Genomic DNA, 17,048 nt, shown 5'->3' on the forward strand with positions numbered 1-17,048 from the left:
ATTGGACCTTCCAAAATGCATGACCTCACATTTGTCCGGATTAAACTCCATCTGCCATTTCTCCGCCCAAGTCTCCAATCGATCTATATCCTGCTGTCTCCTCTGACAATCCTCATCATTATCCGCAACTCCACCAAACTTTGTGTTGTCCACAAACTTACTAATCAGACCAGCTACATTTTCCTCCAAATTATTTATGTATACCACAAACAGCAAAGGTCCCAGCACTGATCCCTGCGGAACACCACTAGTCACATCCCTCCATTCAGAAAAACACCCATCCACTGTTACCCTCTTTTCTGTGACTGAGTCAGTTCTGTATCCATCTTGCCAGCTCACCTCTGATCCCGTGTGACTTCACCTTTTGCACCAGTCTGCCATGCAGAACCCTGTCAAAGGCTTTACTAAAGTCCATATAGATAACATCCACCGTCCTTCCCTCATCAATCATCTTCGTCACTTCCTCAAAAAACTCAATCAAATTAGTAAGACACGACCTCCCCTTCACAAAACCCTGATAATCCCCAGGAAACCTATTAAGGTTTCCTGCACTTTTCGCGGTAGACTTCCTGGGTCTCACTCTTACTGCAGTTAAAGCCACAGCTTGTTCTGCTGTGCTTTCCATCAGGTTCACTTCTTCACTGAGCGGGTATGCTCTGATTAAACCCTACCGGTTTTCCCTTTAGTTTCCAGCAGTCAGCTTTTTAATATAAAAACAAGAAATGCTGGATCACTCAGCAGGTCTGGCAGCATCTGTGTAAAGATAAGCAGAGTTAACGTTTCGGGTCAGTGACCCTTCTTCAGAACTGACAAATATTAGAAAAGTCACAGATTATAAGCAAGTGAGGTGGGGGTGGGGCAAGAGATAACAAAGGAGAAGGTGTAGATTGGACCAGGCCACATAGCTGACCAAAAGGTCACAGAGCAAAGGCAAACAATATCTTAATGGTGTGTTGAAAGACAAAGCATTAGTACAGATTAGGTGTAAATACACTGAATATTGAACAGCAGCAAGTGCAAACCTGAAAAAAAACAGTGGGTAAGCAAACTGAACAAACTAAGATGAAATGAAATAAATGCAAAAAAAAAGTAAAAATGAATGTAAAAACAAGGAAGAAAAAATAACTAAAAATGAAAGTAAAATGGGGGGCTGTCATGCTCTGAAATTATTGAACTCAATGTTCAGTCCGGCAGGCTGTAGTGTGCCTAATCGGTAGATGAGATGCTGTTCCTCGAGCTTGCGTTGATGTTCACTGGAACACTGCAGCAATCCCAGGACAGAGATGTGAGCATGAGAGCAGGGGGGAGTGTTGAAATGGCAAGCAACCGGAAGCTCAGGGTCCTGCTTGCGGACTGAGCGGAGACGCTCCGCAAAGCGGTCACCCAGTCTGCGCTTGATCTCCCCAATGTAGAGGAGACCACACTGTGAGCAGCGAATACAGTATACTACATTGAAAGAAGTACAAGTAAATCGCTGCTTCACCTGAAAGGAGTGTTTAGGGCCTGGGATAGTGAGGAGAGAGGAGGTAAATGGGCAGGTATTACACCTCCTGCGATTGCAGGGGAAGGTGCCCTGGGACGGGGATGAGGTGGTGGGGGTAATGGAAGAGTGGACCAGGGTGTCGCGGAGGGAACGATCCCTTTGGAATGCTGACGGGAAGGGAGGGGAAGATGCGACTAGTAGTGGCATCACACTGGAGGTGGCGAAAATGGCGGAGGATGATCCTTTGGATATGGAGGCTGGTGGGATGAAAAGTGAGGACAAGGGGAACCCTGTCACGGTTCTGGGAGGGAGGGGAAGGGGTGAGGGTAGAGGTGCGGGGAATGGGTTGGACATGGTTGAGGGCCCTGTCGACCACAGTGGGGGGGAAATCCTTGGTTGAGGAAAAAGGAGGTCATATCAGAAGCACCGTCATGGAAGGGAAGTGTCAGAGATGGACCATGTAAAGGTGAGAGAAGGGTGGAAACTGGAAGCAAAGTTGATAAAGTTTTCTAGTTCGGGGCGGGAGCAGGAAACGGCACCGATACAGTCATCAATGTACCGGAAAAAGAGTTGGGGGAGGGGGCCTGAGTAGGACTGGAACAAAGAATGCTCGACATATCCCACAAAAAGACAGGCATAACTAGGACCCATGCGGGTACCCATAGCGACACCTTTTACTTGAAGGAAGTCAGCTTTTTACTGCCTTGCTTTATTACAATGGAAGCACACCGGTCTCCGAGTCTGACTCTTGCTCACAGCACCTTCCTTTTTGGCTCAAGGAGGGCCCCCTGTGTCTTCTGCTTTCCTTTCTCTTCCAGGACTGCTTAGGATCCTATCACCTTTCCACCCATTGACCTTTTCGGATTTGTGGGAAACTGTCTCATAAGTTAAAGCAAACTCATCGGCTAGAATGACCGCTTGCCGGGCTCTCTGAACCTGCTGCTCCTCCAAATGGGTCTTTATGGATAGTGGGAGATAGTTTGTTAAATTCCTCTAACAGAACTACTTCCCTGCGATTTTCCTAGCTGAGCTGTACTTTAAGAGCCCTCAGCCACTGGTCAAAAGCCAGCTGCTTACTTCTTTCAGACTCCAGATAAGTTTGATTAGCTTGCTTCTTGAGGGTTCTAAACTTTTAGCGATTGGCTTCAGGTACTAATTCATATACCCCGAGATAGCATTTTTGGTCAGTTCTTAATTTGACTCTCATCTGGCAACAGGGAATAAACCTCATGGGCTTTTCCAGTTACCTTCTTTGTAGTAAAAGAGACCAGGTCTCAGCTGGCCATTTTAGCTGCCTTGCCAGTTTCTCAAAAGACACAAAAAAATCCTTCCATATCTTCCTCATTGAATTTTGGAATTAGTTGAACTAGTTTTAACAATTTTGTACCCAGCTCTGAATTACACTCTTCCATATTGGCCATGCTTTCACTGGGGTTACTCTGTCGCCCCCTAGTTAATTCAAGCTGCTTCAACTCTCTTCGCATTCTTTCTGGAATTTGTTCCAATTGTATCTTTGCTAGCAGTCCCCTGTCTGGGTCTGCTTCTAACCCTGTTTCTGCTTCTTCAGATTCAAGGGAAAAATAGTTTGCCGCAAGTCTTAGGAGTTCATACTTCCTAGCCTTGCCACATAGAATGATCCCACACTGCTCAGCCATTTTCCTCAACTCCTCCATAGACAGTGCTTTTAACTATCCCAAGTTACTCCACCCAGGTAACAGGGTTTAATTTTTAAACAGTGCATTTAGCTCCCCCTTGGTGAATCTTTGTTCACCACTTTCCAATTATAACGCACAGAAACCAGCACAACAGGCTTTTAGGTTTAAAGAAGAAAAGTGAAATTTTATTAACGAAATTAGAATTAAGTTTATGTTTTAATGTCTACGGATACACGACGCATCCACGGTAGCATGCATACGCGATACACACACAGATAGGGACAGAAAAGAGCAGAAGAAATAAGGTGGAGAAGTTTGAGGCAATATCTGAAGAATTTTTGTTATGGTTCTTTGAGCTCACTGTCGAGTCTTGATTGTCGGTCGACCTTGCTTTTCTTGGGGCCCAGTATTCTTCTTCAACCTTCTTCACTGTAGGAGACTTTTCTCTCTTGGAGTTTACGTGTTTTCAGTGCGTTTTGGAGTTCCATGAGAAAGAGATGGGAGCAGACAGACAGGCAGGAGAGGCTGTGGCGAGCCAGCTAGGAGAGCTTTTCTCAGTCCAGGAGCATTCAGCTTTCTGCCAGTTCAAACACTGTCTCACCAATTTAAAACTCTCAGTTCAAACTCTGAAACAGCCAGTTAGTCATGTGATTAACTGGTCTGACCACGTCTGTTTATGGATAGAATTGGAGCAGGGAGTAACTCCTTTGTCTACAAGCACTATCTGTTACTATACAAAAATGTCTTCCCAGCCTGGGGCCTGTCACAGGCCTTCTCTTCTTCCCAGCAACAGTTTGAAATTTAACATCCATGTGGCGAAATTAATGTGTCTCATTCTTGGCAGGTGGGGGTCTGCATGACACTAGGATCTATTCTAAAGGATGTGATAAATGGACACTTGGATAATAATGAGCTGATTGGCATAGTCAACATGGATATATGAATGGGAAATCATGTTTGACGAACCTGTTGGAGATTTTTGAGGATGTTACTAACAGGATTGATCAAGGGGAGTCGGTGGACGTGGTATACTTGGATTTTCAGAAGGCTTTTGATAAAGTCCCCCACAGGAGATTGGTTAGCAAAATTAAACACATAGGATAGGAGGTAATATACGGGCATGAATTAAGGATTGGTTAACAGGCAGAAAACAGAGAGGAGGAATAAATGGGTCATTCTCACGTTGGCAGGCTGTGACTAGTGGGTACTGCAAGGATCAGTGCTTGGGCCCCGGCTGTTCACAATATATATCAATGATTTGGATATGGGGACCAAATTTAATACTTCAAGTTCGTGGATGACACAAAACTAGGTGGGAATGTGTGTTATGAGGAAGGTGCACAGCATCTTCAATGGGATTTAGACAGGCTAAGTGAATGGGCAAGAACATGGCAGATGTTATATAATGTGGAAAAATGTGAGGTTATCCACTTTGGTAGGAGGAACATATGTGCAGAGTATTTCTTTAATGGCAAGAGATTAGAAAGTGTAGATTTACAAAGGGACCTGGGTGTCCTTGTCAATAAGTTGCTGAAAGCTAGCATGCAGGTGCAGCAAGCAATTAGGAAGGCTAATGGCATGTTAGCATTTATCGCAAGAGGATTTGAGTACAGGAGTAGTGGACACTTGCTTCAATTGTATAGAACCTTGGTTCGACCGAACTATGTGTGGTTTTGATCGCCTTACTGTCGGGTATTATCGCCATAGAGGGAGTGCAACGAAGGTTCACCAGTTTTGTTCCCGGGATGTCGGGACTGTCCTTTGAAGAGAGATTGGTGGAAAGTGGGCCTGTATTCTCTAGAGTGTTGAAGAATGAGAGGTGATCTACAAAATACTTAAAGGGACAGACAGGGTAGATGCAGTAAGATGTTTTCCTGGTTGGGGAGTCTAGAACCTGGGCACACAATTTCAAAATAAGGGGGAAGCCACTTGAGACTGAAATGAGGAGAAATTTCTTTACTCAGAGGGTTGTGAATCTTTGGAATTCTCTACCCTAGAGGGCTGTGGAAGCTCAGTCATTGAGTATGTTTAAAGCAGAGATTGACTGATTTCTAAATACCAGTGACATAAAGGGATATGGGGATAGTGTGGGGAATAATGCATTGATGATCAGCCATGATCATATTGAATGGTGGAGCAGGCTCGATAGGCTGAATGGCCTACTCCTGCTCTTATGTCAGAGAGAGGGATACGGTTCTGTGAAGCCACAACCAGGAGTTCTGCCGGGTGCCAGGTTTCAGGACATTTCCTCATGACTGGAGAAGAACTTGAAATGGGAGGCGGAAGATCCAGTTGTTGTGATCCAAGTTGGAACTAACAATATAGACAGACTTAGGATAAGGTTCTGCTGAGAGGGCTTGAGGAGCTGGGGTTGAGATTAAATTGCAGAACCTCAGTGGCAGTCGGCTGGATTGTTACCTGAGCCACGTTGTTACGACCAGCTGAGAAAGGGGTCTAGGGTTCTTTCTCAGCCTTCACCTGGCCTTACCGTCACAGGGTTTAATTTTAAACACTTTTTCAGTTCCCCCTTTATGAATCCTTGTTCACCAACTTCGAATTATAAGACAAAGAAACTAGCAAAACAGGTTTCTTAGGTTTAAAGAAAAAAGGTTGAACTTTATGAAACTTAAACTCGAATTCGGTTAACGCCTATGGATAGGTGACACACCCATGCTAGCATGCACACGTGATACACACATACAGAGAGAGACAGAAAAGAGCAGAAGAAATACAGTGGAATAGTTTGAGGCAATATCTGAAGATGGTTTTGGTTACTGTTCGGGCTAGCTGTAGAGTACTTGATTGTGGGTAGGTCTTGCTTTTCGTTGGGGCCCGTTATTCTTCTTAAACCTTGTTCAGTGTAGGAGACTTTTCTCTTTTTGAGGATCACATCTCTTCAGTGGGTCCAGAGGCTTGTGAGAAAGAGATGGGAGCAGACAGGAGAGGTCTTCTCATTCCAGGAGCAAATAGTCTTTTCCAGTTCAAACTCTTTGTACAATTCAGAAAAAACCCAGGTTGCCAAGTAGGCGAGTCTGACCACGTCTGTTTGTGGATTCGGCTATCCCAGCTGTCATCCTGAAATTTGAGCTTCCTCACCTTCAATGTCTGGTGCTCAAAGTTCATTGTGGGTTAAATTGGATAAGGGAAGTAACCTCTCTTATCCCTAGTGGTATGTATATGTCTTCCAGCCAAGTGTCCGGCAGCCCTAGTAACAGGTCTTCTCTACTTCCCAGCAACAATTTGAAATTTTGATGTCTGCCTAAACTAAAACCTTCTGCACTTCTGGGGACCGTATCCCTCTATTCCCTTCCTATTCATGTATTTGTCAAGATGCCTCTTAAATGTCATTATCGTACCTGCTTCCACCACCTCCCCCGGCAGCAAGTTCCAGGCACTCACCACCCTCTGTGTAAAGAACTTGCCTCGCACATCCCCTCGAAACTTTGCCCATCTCACCTTGAACCTATGTCCCCTAGTAACTGACTCTTTCACCCTGGAAAAAGCTTCTGACTATCCACTCTGTCCATGCCGCTCATAGCTTTGTAAACCTCTATCATGTCACTCCTCCACCTCCGTCGTTCCAGTGAAAACAATCCAAGTTCATCCAACCTCTCCTCATAGCTAATGCCCTCCAGACCAGGCACCATCCTGGTAAACCTCTTCTGTACCCTCTCCAAAGCCTCCACGTCCTTCTGGTAGTGTGGCGACCGGAATTGCACGCGATATTCTAAGTGTGGCCTAACTTAAGTTCTGTACAGCTGCAGCATGACTTGCCAATTTTTATACTCTATGCCCCAACCGATGAAGGCAAGCATGCCGTATGCCTTCTTGACTGCCTTATCCACCTGCGTTGCCACTTTCAGTGACCTGTGGACCTGTACGCCCAGATCTCTCTGCCTGTCAATACTCCTGAGGGTTCTGCCATTTACTGTGTACTTCCCACCTGCATTACTTCCAAAATGCATTACCTCACATTTGTCCGGATTAAACTCCATCTGCCATTTCTCCGCCCAAGTCTCCAACCAATCTATATCCTGCTGTATCCTCTGACAATCCTCCTCACTATCCGCAACTCCACCAACCTTTGTGTCGTCCGCAAACTTACTAATCAGACCAGCTACATTTTCCTCCAAATCATTTATATATACTACAAACAGCAAAGGCCCCAGCACTGATCCCTGCGGAACACCATGAGTCCCATCCCTCCATTCAGAAAAGCACCCTTCCACTGCTACCCTCTGTCTTCTATGACAGAGCCAGTTCTGTATCCATCTTGCCAGCTCACCTCTGATCCCGTGTGACGTCACCTTTTGTACCAGTCTGCCATGAGGGAGCTTGTCAAAGGCTTTACTGATGTCCATATAGATAACATCCACTGCCCTTCCTTCATCAATCATCTTTGTCACTTCCTCAAAAAACTCAATTAAATTAGTGAGACACGACCTCCCCTTCACAAAACCATGCTGCCTTTCGCTAATAAGTTTGTTTGTTTCCAAATGGGAGTAAATCCTGTCCCGAAGAATCCTCTCTAATAATCTCCCTACCACTGACATAAGGTTCACCGGCCTATAATTTCCTGGATTATCCTTGCTACCCTTCTTAAACAAAGGAACACCATTGGCTATTCTCCAGTCCTCTGGGACCTCACCTGTAGCCAATGAGGATGCAAAGATTTCTGTCAAGGCCCCAGCAATTTCTTCCCTTGCCTCCCTCAGTATTCTGGGGTAGATCCCATCAGGCCCTGGGGACTTATCTACCTTAACGCTTTGCAAGACACCCAACACCACCTCCTTTTTGATAATGAGATGACTGAGACTATCTGCACTCCCATCCCTATGCTCATCATCCAACAAGTCCTTCTCTTTGGTGAATGCTGATGCAAAGTACTCATTTAGTACCTCGCCCATTTCCTCTGGCTCCACACATAGATTCCCTTCTCTGTCCTTGAGTGGGCCAACCCTTTCCCTAGTTACCCTCTTGCTCTTTATATATGTATAAAAAGCCTTGGGATTCTCCTTAATCCTGTTTGTCAATGACTTTTCATGACCCCTTTTAGCCCTCCTGACTCCTTGATTAAGTTCCTTTCTACTGTCTTTATATTCCTCAATTAAAATTGTAGCATTAAAATGTTTGTTCTAAGAGTAGTTTGAGCTAAGAAATCCTGTTGGTCTATGTATTCCCGGAATTCCATTTTATAATGCACACAAACTAAAATGACAGTTACACAGAATTTAATTTTAAAAATGTCTAAATATGTTGAAATCCAAAATTCCCTAGATTCGGAGAAGGTTCCGTTAGACTGGAAAATAAAATGTAACTCCTTTATTTAAAAAGGGAGGGAGACAGAAAGCAGGAAACTACAGCTGTCTTGGGGAAAATGTTAGAAGCTATTATTAAAGATGTTATAGCAGGGCATTTAGAAAAATTCAAGGTAATCAGGCAGAGTCAACATGGTTTTGTGAAAGGGAAATCATGTTTAACCAATTTATTGGAGTTCTTTGAGGGAGTTACATGTGCTGTGGAATCGGTGGATGTATTGTACTTAGATTTCCAGAAGGCATTTGATAAAGTGCCACATCAAAGGTTATTGCAGAAAATAAAAGCTCATGGTGTAGGGGATAACATATTGGCATGGATAGAAGATTGGATAGCTAACAGGAAACAGAGTAGGCATAAATGGGTCACTTTCTGGTTGGCAAGATGTAACGAGTGGGTGTGCCACAGGGATCAGTGCTGGGGCCTCAACTTTTTACAATTTATATAAATGACTTCAATGAAGGGACTGAAAGTATGGTTGCTAAATTTTCTGATGACACAAAGATAGGTAGGAGAGTAACTTGTGAAGAGGACATAAGGGGACTACAAAGGGATATAGATAGGTTAAAGTGAGTGGACAAAGACCTGGCAAATGGAGTATAATGTGGGATACTGTGAAATTGTCCAGGACAATTTGGAAGAAAGAATAAAAAAAAGAATCATATTATCTAAATGGTGAGAGATTGCAGAGTTCTGAGATGCAGAGGGATCTGGGTGTCCTAGTGCATGAATCGCAAAAGATTAGTATGCAGGTACAACAGGTAATTAGGAAAGCTAATAGGATGTTATCGTTTATCGCAAGGGGAATTGAATACCAAAGTATGGTTGTGCTTCAGCTATACAGGGCATTGGTGAGACCACATCTGGAGTACTGTGTACAGCACGGGTCTCCTTATTTAAGGAAGGATGTAAATGCGGTGGAGGCAGTACAGAGGCAGTTTACCATACTAATACCTGGAATGGGCGGGCTGTCTTAACGAAGAAAGATTGGACAAGCTAGGCTTGTAGCCACTGGAATTTGGAAGAGTAAAAGGCGACTTGATTGAAACATATAAGATCCTGAGGGGTCTTGACAGGATGGATGTTGAAGGGATGTTTTCCCTTGTGGGAAAATCTTGAACTAGGGGGTCACTGTTTAAAAATAAGGGGTTGGCCATTTAAGGCAGAGATGACGAGAAATTTTTTCTCAGAGGGTCGTGAGTCTTTGGAATTCTCTTCCTCAAAAGGCAGTGGAAGCAGAGTCTATGAAAATTTTTAAGTCAGAGGTAGATAGATTCTTGATAAGCAAGGGGGTGGAAGGTTATCAGGGATCGGTGGAAATGTGGAGTAATCGGTTCAGCCATGAACTTATTGAGTGGCGGAGCAGGCTCGCGGATTCGAGTGGCCTACTCCTGCTCCTAATTCCTATGTTTGTATAAATCAGGAAATTAGAGGTGCTTGTGATAATTGACTTTAATTTTCATATAGAATGGGAAGAGCAACTTTTCAGTATTAGTGTGGGGGACAAGTTCATGAAATGTATTCTAGATAGTTTTTTAGATCAGTATGTCAAGGAACCATCTAGCGACCTGGCTATTTTAAATCTAGTTCAGTGAGACAGTGTTAAATAATAACCTTGTCATAAAGGAATCTCTGGGGAAGAGTGATCACAACATGATAGAATTTTAAGTTGAGTTGAGAGTGGTTTAGTTAAGTTTGAAAGCATGGTCTTAAATCTGAACAAAGTAAACTATATGTAGCTAGTAGCTATCAGGGATGAGTTTGCTAAGATAGATTGAGAAACTAGATAAAAAGATATGACATTAGATAAGCAATGGTTAACATCTAAAGAATTAAATCATAATTTGCACAACTATACATTCCCTTAAGGAATAAAAATGCCACAGAAAGCATAGTACAAACCTAGCTAACATGAGAAGTTAAAGATAGTGTTAAATTGAAATTGGAGGCTTATAATGTTGCCAAAAAGAGGAGTAAGCGTGAAGATTGAGGGTTTTAAAATTCAGCAAAGGATGATCAAGAAAGAACAAATAAGATATGAGACTAAACTGGCTAGAGATATAAGAACAGATTGTAAAAGCTTCTATAGGTATGTAAAAGGGAAGGGAATAGCGAGAATAGGTGTGGGTCCCTTAGCATCGGAGATATGACAAATTATCATAAGGAATAAGGAAATGACAGAGACATTAAATGAGTACTTTGCATCTGTCTTCACAGAAGAAAACAAAGAAATTGCAGAAGTAATGGGGAGCTAAGGGTCTGTTGGAAATGAGGAACCTGAGGATTTTAGTAATGGCTTAGAAATGATACTGGAGAAATTAATGTGACTAAAAGCCAACAGATCCCCTGGACCTGAAGGCCTACACCCTAGGGCTTTAAGAGGTTACTATAGAGATGCTGGATGCATTGGTTTTCATCTTCCAGAAATCCCTACGTTTTACAACAGTCCCTGTAGATTGCAAGGTATTCACAAAAAAAGGAGGGAGAGAAAATGGGAACTAGGCCAGTTAGCCTGACATCAATAGTAGGGAAAATGCTAGAATCTATTAGGGACATGGTAACAGGGCATTTTAAAAATCATTATATGATTGGTTGGCATCAATATGGATTTATCAAAGGGAAGAAGTGCTTGACAAATCTATGAACTTTTTGAGGGCGTAACTGGTAAAGTGGATGAGGGGGAACCAGTGGATGTAGTGTACTTGAATTTTCAGAAAGCAGTTGATAATGTTCCACTCGAATTTATTGCATAATATTAGGGCTCATGGAATTGGAAAAAATATATTAGCATGAATTGAGGATTGGTTAACAAAGAGAAAGCAGAGAATAGGAATAAATGGGTTAGTTTCGGGTTCGCAGGCAGTAACTAGTGGAGTAGTACAAGGATAAGTGCTTGGGCCTCAGCAGTTTCCAATCTGTATTATCTATATTGGCTTAGGTGAGGGGACTAAATACTATTCATCAGTCTTCTGACAGTACAAAGTTAAGTGGGCATGCAAGCTGTGAGGAGGATGCAAAAAGGCTGCAGAAGTATTTAGATAGGCTAAATGAATGGGCAAGAACATGTTGAATGGAATATAATGTGGAGAAGTGTGAAGTTAGTCACTTTGGTAGGAAAAATAGAAAACTAGAATTTTTTAAATGGTGAGAGAGTGGGAAACGTTGGTATTCAGAGGGACCTGGGTGTCCTCGTACATGAATGACAAAGTTAATATGCAGGCACAGTAAGCAATTAGGAAATAAAATAGTATGTTAGCCTTTATTACAAAGGGGTTGGTATATAAGTGAAGAAGTCTAACTGCAATCATAGAGCCTTGGTGAGACCACACCTGAGTACTGTGTACATTTTTGGTCTCCTCACCTAAGGAAGGATATACTTACCTTCGAAGAAGTGCAACGAAGGTTCACTAGACTGATTCCTGGCATGAGGAGATTCTTATGAGAAAAGATTGAATAGATTTGGCCGATATTCCCTAGAGTTTAGAAGAATGAAAGGTGATCTAATTGAAATATGATTCTTAAGGGGTTTGACAGTGTAGATGCTGGGAGGATGTTTCCCTGGCTGGGATTGTAGAACTAGGGATCACAGTCTTAGAATAAGGAGTTGGCCACTTAGACTGAGATGTGGAGAAATTTCTTCACTTAAAGGGTTGTGAATCTTTGAAATTCTGTACTGCAGAGGGCTGTGGATGCTCAGTCGTTGAGTATATTCAAGTTGGAAGTTAACAGATTTTTGGATACTTGGGGAATCATTAATGAGAAGTTGTAGCTGAGGTAGAAGATCAGCCATGATATTGAATGCAGAGCAGGTTCAAGGGGCCAAATGTCCTACTCCTGCTCCTATTTCTGATCTTATGTACATGCAGCAGAAATTCCCCTCTGATTCTGTAAAATGACTGCATAGGTAAAGTTCAGACTCCACATTTCCAACATGTTGACTCATTGACTTGGCTGTAACACATGATGTATCATCTCTCGCATTATTGCCTTGAGCATATCAGCAGCAAGCCCCCTTCACAAAATAATCAAGGATTCGCCAAAAGGAAATAGTGTTGAGGTAATCATATTTGCATAAGCTTGTGCTTTTTTTTGATTTTGTATATTGTTTCTTCACTGCCTTGGGAAGAAAAGGTGATTAACCTGACTTTAGCTGACTGGCTCAACAGACTTCTGCTAATCAGGTGGGGCATTTTGGCCCTGATGTTCAACCAATGGATCAATGCGGATTTATTCATTCGAGGGAATTGGTTCTCAGCAGGACATCCCACAAATTTCTCAAGTGGTCTCTGTTGTAACTTGCTGACATGATCCTTCACCAGAAAGGATTTGGTGAAGGATCTTGTCCAAAATGTTCTGTCACCTCATTCAGGTGCTGACTAAACTGCTATGCAGTTCCAGTATTTTCTGTTACATTCAGGTTCTCGGCTTTCAGTTTTTTTTCTTTCATTCTATTTGTGACAAACCTTCTTGGCTCAGATTTAATATTTCTTTCCCTTAAATTGAATAGGTTGCCATTTTTGGAAGTTGGTACTGAGTATGATGCAGCTGTATCATCTGCTTTACACGAGCTTAAAACTAACTACCAGAGTACAACGCAAAAAGTGCTGGAAGGAATGTCTTTGGACAGTCTCCCTTTATTATCTGTTGAGTTAAAAGGACTTTCATGTGCTGCATTTGTTCCTGCTATGGTATGAATCAACAATTGTTTGCATACTTTAATCAGCTGGGACTATGTGTGAAAGATATATATAACTAACTCTCCCTTTTTCAGATTAGCCAGATGTCTAACATAACTGAAATCCCATAACCATGTTTAAAAACCTCCAGACCAATGCATGCTGCTAGAATTTCTGTTTGTTGATATGGAGTGCAAACCCCTTCCTGTAGGGATGCACTGTAAGTTCCGAAAGCTTAAGCTCATGCTAAGATTAATAATCCCCAAATGTGCGCAGTTATTGTCTGAAATTAATCAACTGAAAAACCATGCTGCATACTAGCATGAAGCATTTCTTTTATTCATTCATGGGTTTGGGTGTCGTTGGCTAGGCCAGCATTTATTGCCCATCCCTCATTGCCCTTAGAAGGTGGTGATGAGTCACTTTGTTGAACCACTGCAGTACATGTGGTATAGGTACACAGCAGTGCTGTTAGGGAGGGAGTTCCAGGATTTTGACCCAGCGATAGTGAAGGAATATATATATATATAGCAATATATTTCCACGTCAAGATGGTGTGTGACTTGGAGGGGAACTTGCAGGTGGTAGTGTAACCATGTGTCCGCTGCCCTTGTTCTTCCAGGTGGCGCATGTTGCAGTTTTGGAAAGTGCAGCCGAAGGAGCCTTGGGAGTTGCTGCAGTGCATCTTGTAGGTGGTACACACTGCTGCCAGTGTGCCAGTGGTAGGAAGTGAATGTTTAAGGTGGGGTGCCAGTCAAATTGACTGCTTTGTCCTGAATGGTAATGAGCTCCTTGAGTGCTGGAGCTGCATTCATCCAGGCATGCCAGTGGGGAATATTCCATCACACTCCTGATATGTGCCTTGTAGATGTGGATAGGCTTTGGGGAAATGAGGAGATGAGTTACTCACCACAAAATTCCCAACATCGGACCTGATCTCTTAATCATAGTACTTTTGTGTCTGATCCAGTTACGTTTCTGGTCAATGGAGACGCCCCCCAGGAGGTTGAAGGTAGGGGATTCAACAATGGTAATGCTGTTGAATGTCATAAGGAGTTGGCTCGATTTCCTCTCGTTGGAGATGGTCATTACGAGGTCCAAATATTACTTGCCACTTACTACCCCAAGTCTGAATGTTATCCAAGTCTTTCTGCTGTGGGCATAGACTGCTTCATTATCTGAGGAGTTGTGAATGGTACTGAACACAGTGAACATCCCCACTTCTGACCTTGTGATGGAGGGAAGGTCATTGATGAAGTAGCTGAAGGTGGTTGGGCCAAGGACACTACCTTCAGGAACTCGTGCAGCGCTGTCCTAGAGCTGAGATGATTGGCCTCCAACAACTACAACCATCTTCCTTTGTGCTTTGCTTGACTCCAAACAGATTCCCATTTACTTCAGTTTTACTAGGGTTCCTCGATGCCACACTTGGTCAAATGCTGCCTTTATGTCAAGAGCAACCACTCTCACCTCTCTTCTAGAGTTCAGCTCTTTGGTCTATGTTTTGACTGAAGCTATAATGAGGTCTGGCAGAACCTAAAGTGAGCATCTTTGAGCAGGTTATTATTTAGTAAGTGCTGCTTTAGAGCACTATTGATGACCCCTTCCATTGCTTTGATGATGATTGAGAGTGGACTGATGGGGCGATAATTGGATTTGTCCTGCTTTTTGTGGACAGGGCATACTTGGGTAATCTTCCACTTTCTCATGTAGATGTTGTAGCTGTATTGGTTCAGCTTGGATAGGGACATAGCTAGTTCTGGAGCATTGGTAAGCTTCTTGCTGCTTACCAAGCCAGCACTATCATAGTTATTAAGCATCAGTGTACATGGTCATTTGGGACTCGTTACGACCGAGGCTGGAGGAGTGAACAGTTAATTCAGACCTACTTGACCACAGGTTACAACATATTCTTTAAATTTTCCTACTAACTGACACGATCAACCAGATACACTATTTTTCCCGGAATTGAACAGTCCACCTGCTTCAATGGGTGCTTGGAGCTCAGGGTCATTGCCCGACAAGTGGACTGCAACACCGCACCAAACGGCACAACCAAAAAAGGAAAGAAGGTACCAGCCCTTCGTTTTGCAAGCTGGAACGTCAGAACTATGTGTCCTGGCCTGTCGGAAGACCTTACACAAATCAACGATTCTCGGAAGACCGCCATCATTAACAACGAGCTCAGTAGACTCAATGTAGACATTGCAGCACTTCAGGAGACACGCCTCCCTGCGAGCGGATCTCCAAGAGAGTAAGACTACACCACCTTCTGGTAGGGTAGGGATCCTGAAGAAACAAGACAGCATGGAGTGGGCTTCGCCATCAGAAACTCTTTGCTCAGCATGATAGAGCCACCCTCAAATGGCTCGGAACACATACTGTCCATCCGTCTGGTCGAGTACACCTACTCAGCATCTATGCTCCAACACTCTGCTCCTCACCTGAAGCTAAAGACAAGTTCTACGAGGAACTCCATAATATCATTAGTAGCGCAGTGGTTAGCACTGCAGCCTCACAGCTCCAGGGACCCGGGTTCGATTCTGGGTACTGCCTGTGTGGAGTTTGCAAGTTCTCCCTGTGTCTGCGTGGGTTTTCTCCGGGTGCTCCGGTTTCCTCCCACAAGCCAAAAGACTTGCAGGTTGATGGGTAAATTGGCCATTATAAATTGTCACTAGTATAGGTAGGTGGTAGGGAAATATAGGGACAGGTGGGGATGTTTGGTAGGAATATGGGATTAGTGTAGGATTAGTATAAATGGGTGGTTGATGGTCGGCACAGACTCGGTGGGCCGAAGGGCCTGTTTCAGTGCTGTATCTCTAATCTAAAAACCTGTTCCTGCTGGGGGACTTTAATGCCAAGGTTGAGGCCGACCACGACTCATGGACCTCCTGCCTTGGGCGCTATGGCACTGGTAGGATGAATGAGAATGGTCAGAGACTGCTTGAGTTATGTACCTATCATAAACTCTGCATCACCAACTCATTCTTTCACACTAAACCTTGTCACCAGGTTTCTTGAAGGCACCCAAGATCATGCCGTTGGCACCAGCTGGACCTCATTGTCATAAGGCTAGCCTCTCTAAACAGCGTTCAAATCACATGCAGCTTCCACAGTGCGGATTGCGACACCGACCACTCCCTGGTGTGCAGTAAGGTGAGCCTCAAACCAAAGAAGCTGCATCACTCCAAGCAGAAGGGCAGCCCGCATCAACACTAACAGAATTTCTCATCCACAGCTGTTACGTAAGTTTCTAAATTCACTCGAAAAAGCCCTTCAAAATACTCCCACAGAGGATGCAGAGACCAAGTGGGCCCACATCAGAGACGCCATCTATGACTCAGCAATGACCACCTATGGCAAACATGTGAAGCGGAATGCAGACTGGTTTCAATCTCACATTGAAGAGCTGGAAACTGTCATAGCCACTAAGCGCATTGCACAAGTGAACTACAAGAAAGCCTGCAGCGAGTTAACATCCGTAGCACTTAAAGCAGCCAGAAGCACTGCACAAAGAACAGCCAGGCGCTGCGCAAATGACTACTGGCAACACCTATGCAGTCATATTCAGCTGGCCTCCGACACCGGAAATATCAGAGGAATGTATGATGGCATTAAGAGAGCTTTTGGGCCAACCATCATGAAGATTGCCCCCCTCAAATCTAAATCAGGAGACACAATCACTGACCAACGCAAGCAAATGGACCGCTTTGTGGAACACTACCTAGAACTGTACTCCAGGGAAAATGTTGTCACTGTTACCGCCCTCAATGCAGCCCAGTCTCTGCCAGTCATGGATGAGCTGGACGTACAGCCAACAAAATCGGAACTCAGTGATGCCATTGATTCTCTAGCCAGTGAAAAAGCCCCTGGGAAGGACGGCATTACCCCGAAATCATCAAGAGTGCCAAGCCTGCT

General features: G+C 43.7%; 1 protein-coding gene across 6 annotated transcripts in view; it reads left to right on the plus strand.

Moving 5' to 3' along the window:
* The window catches only part of rbm44 (RNA binding motif protein 44), a 187,293-nt gene that overhangs the window by 76,187 nt on the left and 94,058 nt on the right, over nt 1–17,048 (plus strand). For all 6 annotated transcript variants that reach the window (XR_010975289.1, XM_068034664.1, XM_068034668.1 and 3 more), the window contains exon 4: nt 12,962–13,142. Coding sequence is in view for 5 of the 6 variants with exons in the window: in XM_068034664.1 (XP_067890765.1) it covers nt 12,962–13,142 (181 nt within the window). In the remaining variant the exon portion in view is untranslated. The remainder of the gene's footprint in view (nt 1–12,961; nt 13,143–17,048) is intronic.

This window comes from Heterodontus francisci, chromosome 7 (genome assembly GCF_036365525.1).
Source record: "Heterodontus francisci isolate sHetFra1 chromosome 7, sHetFra1.hap1, whole genome shotgun sequence".
Classification (NCBI taxonomy): Eukaryota; Metazoa; Chordata; class Chondrichthyes; order Heterodontiformes; family Heterodontidae; genus Heterodontus; species Heterodontus francisci.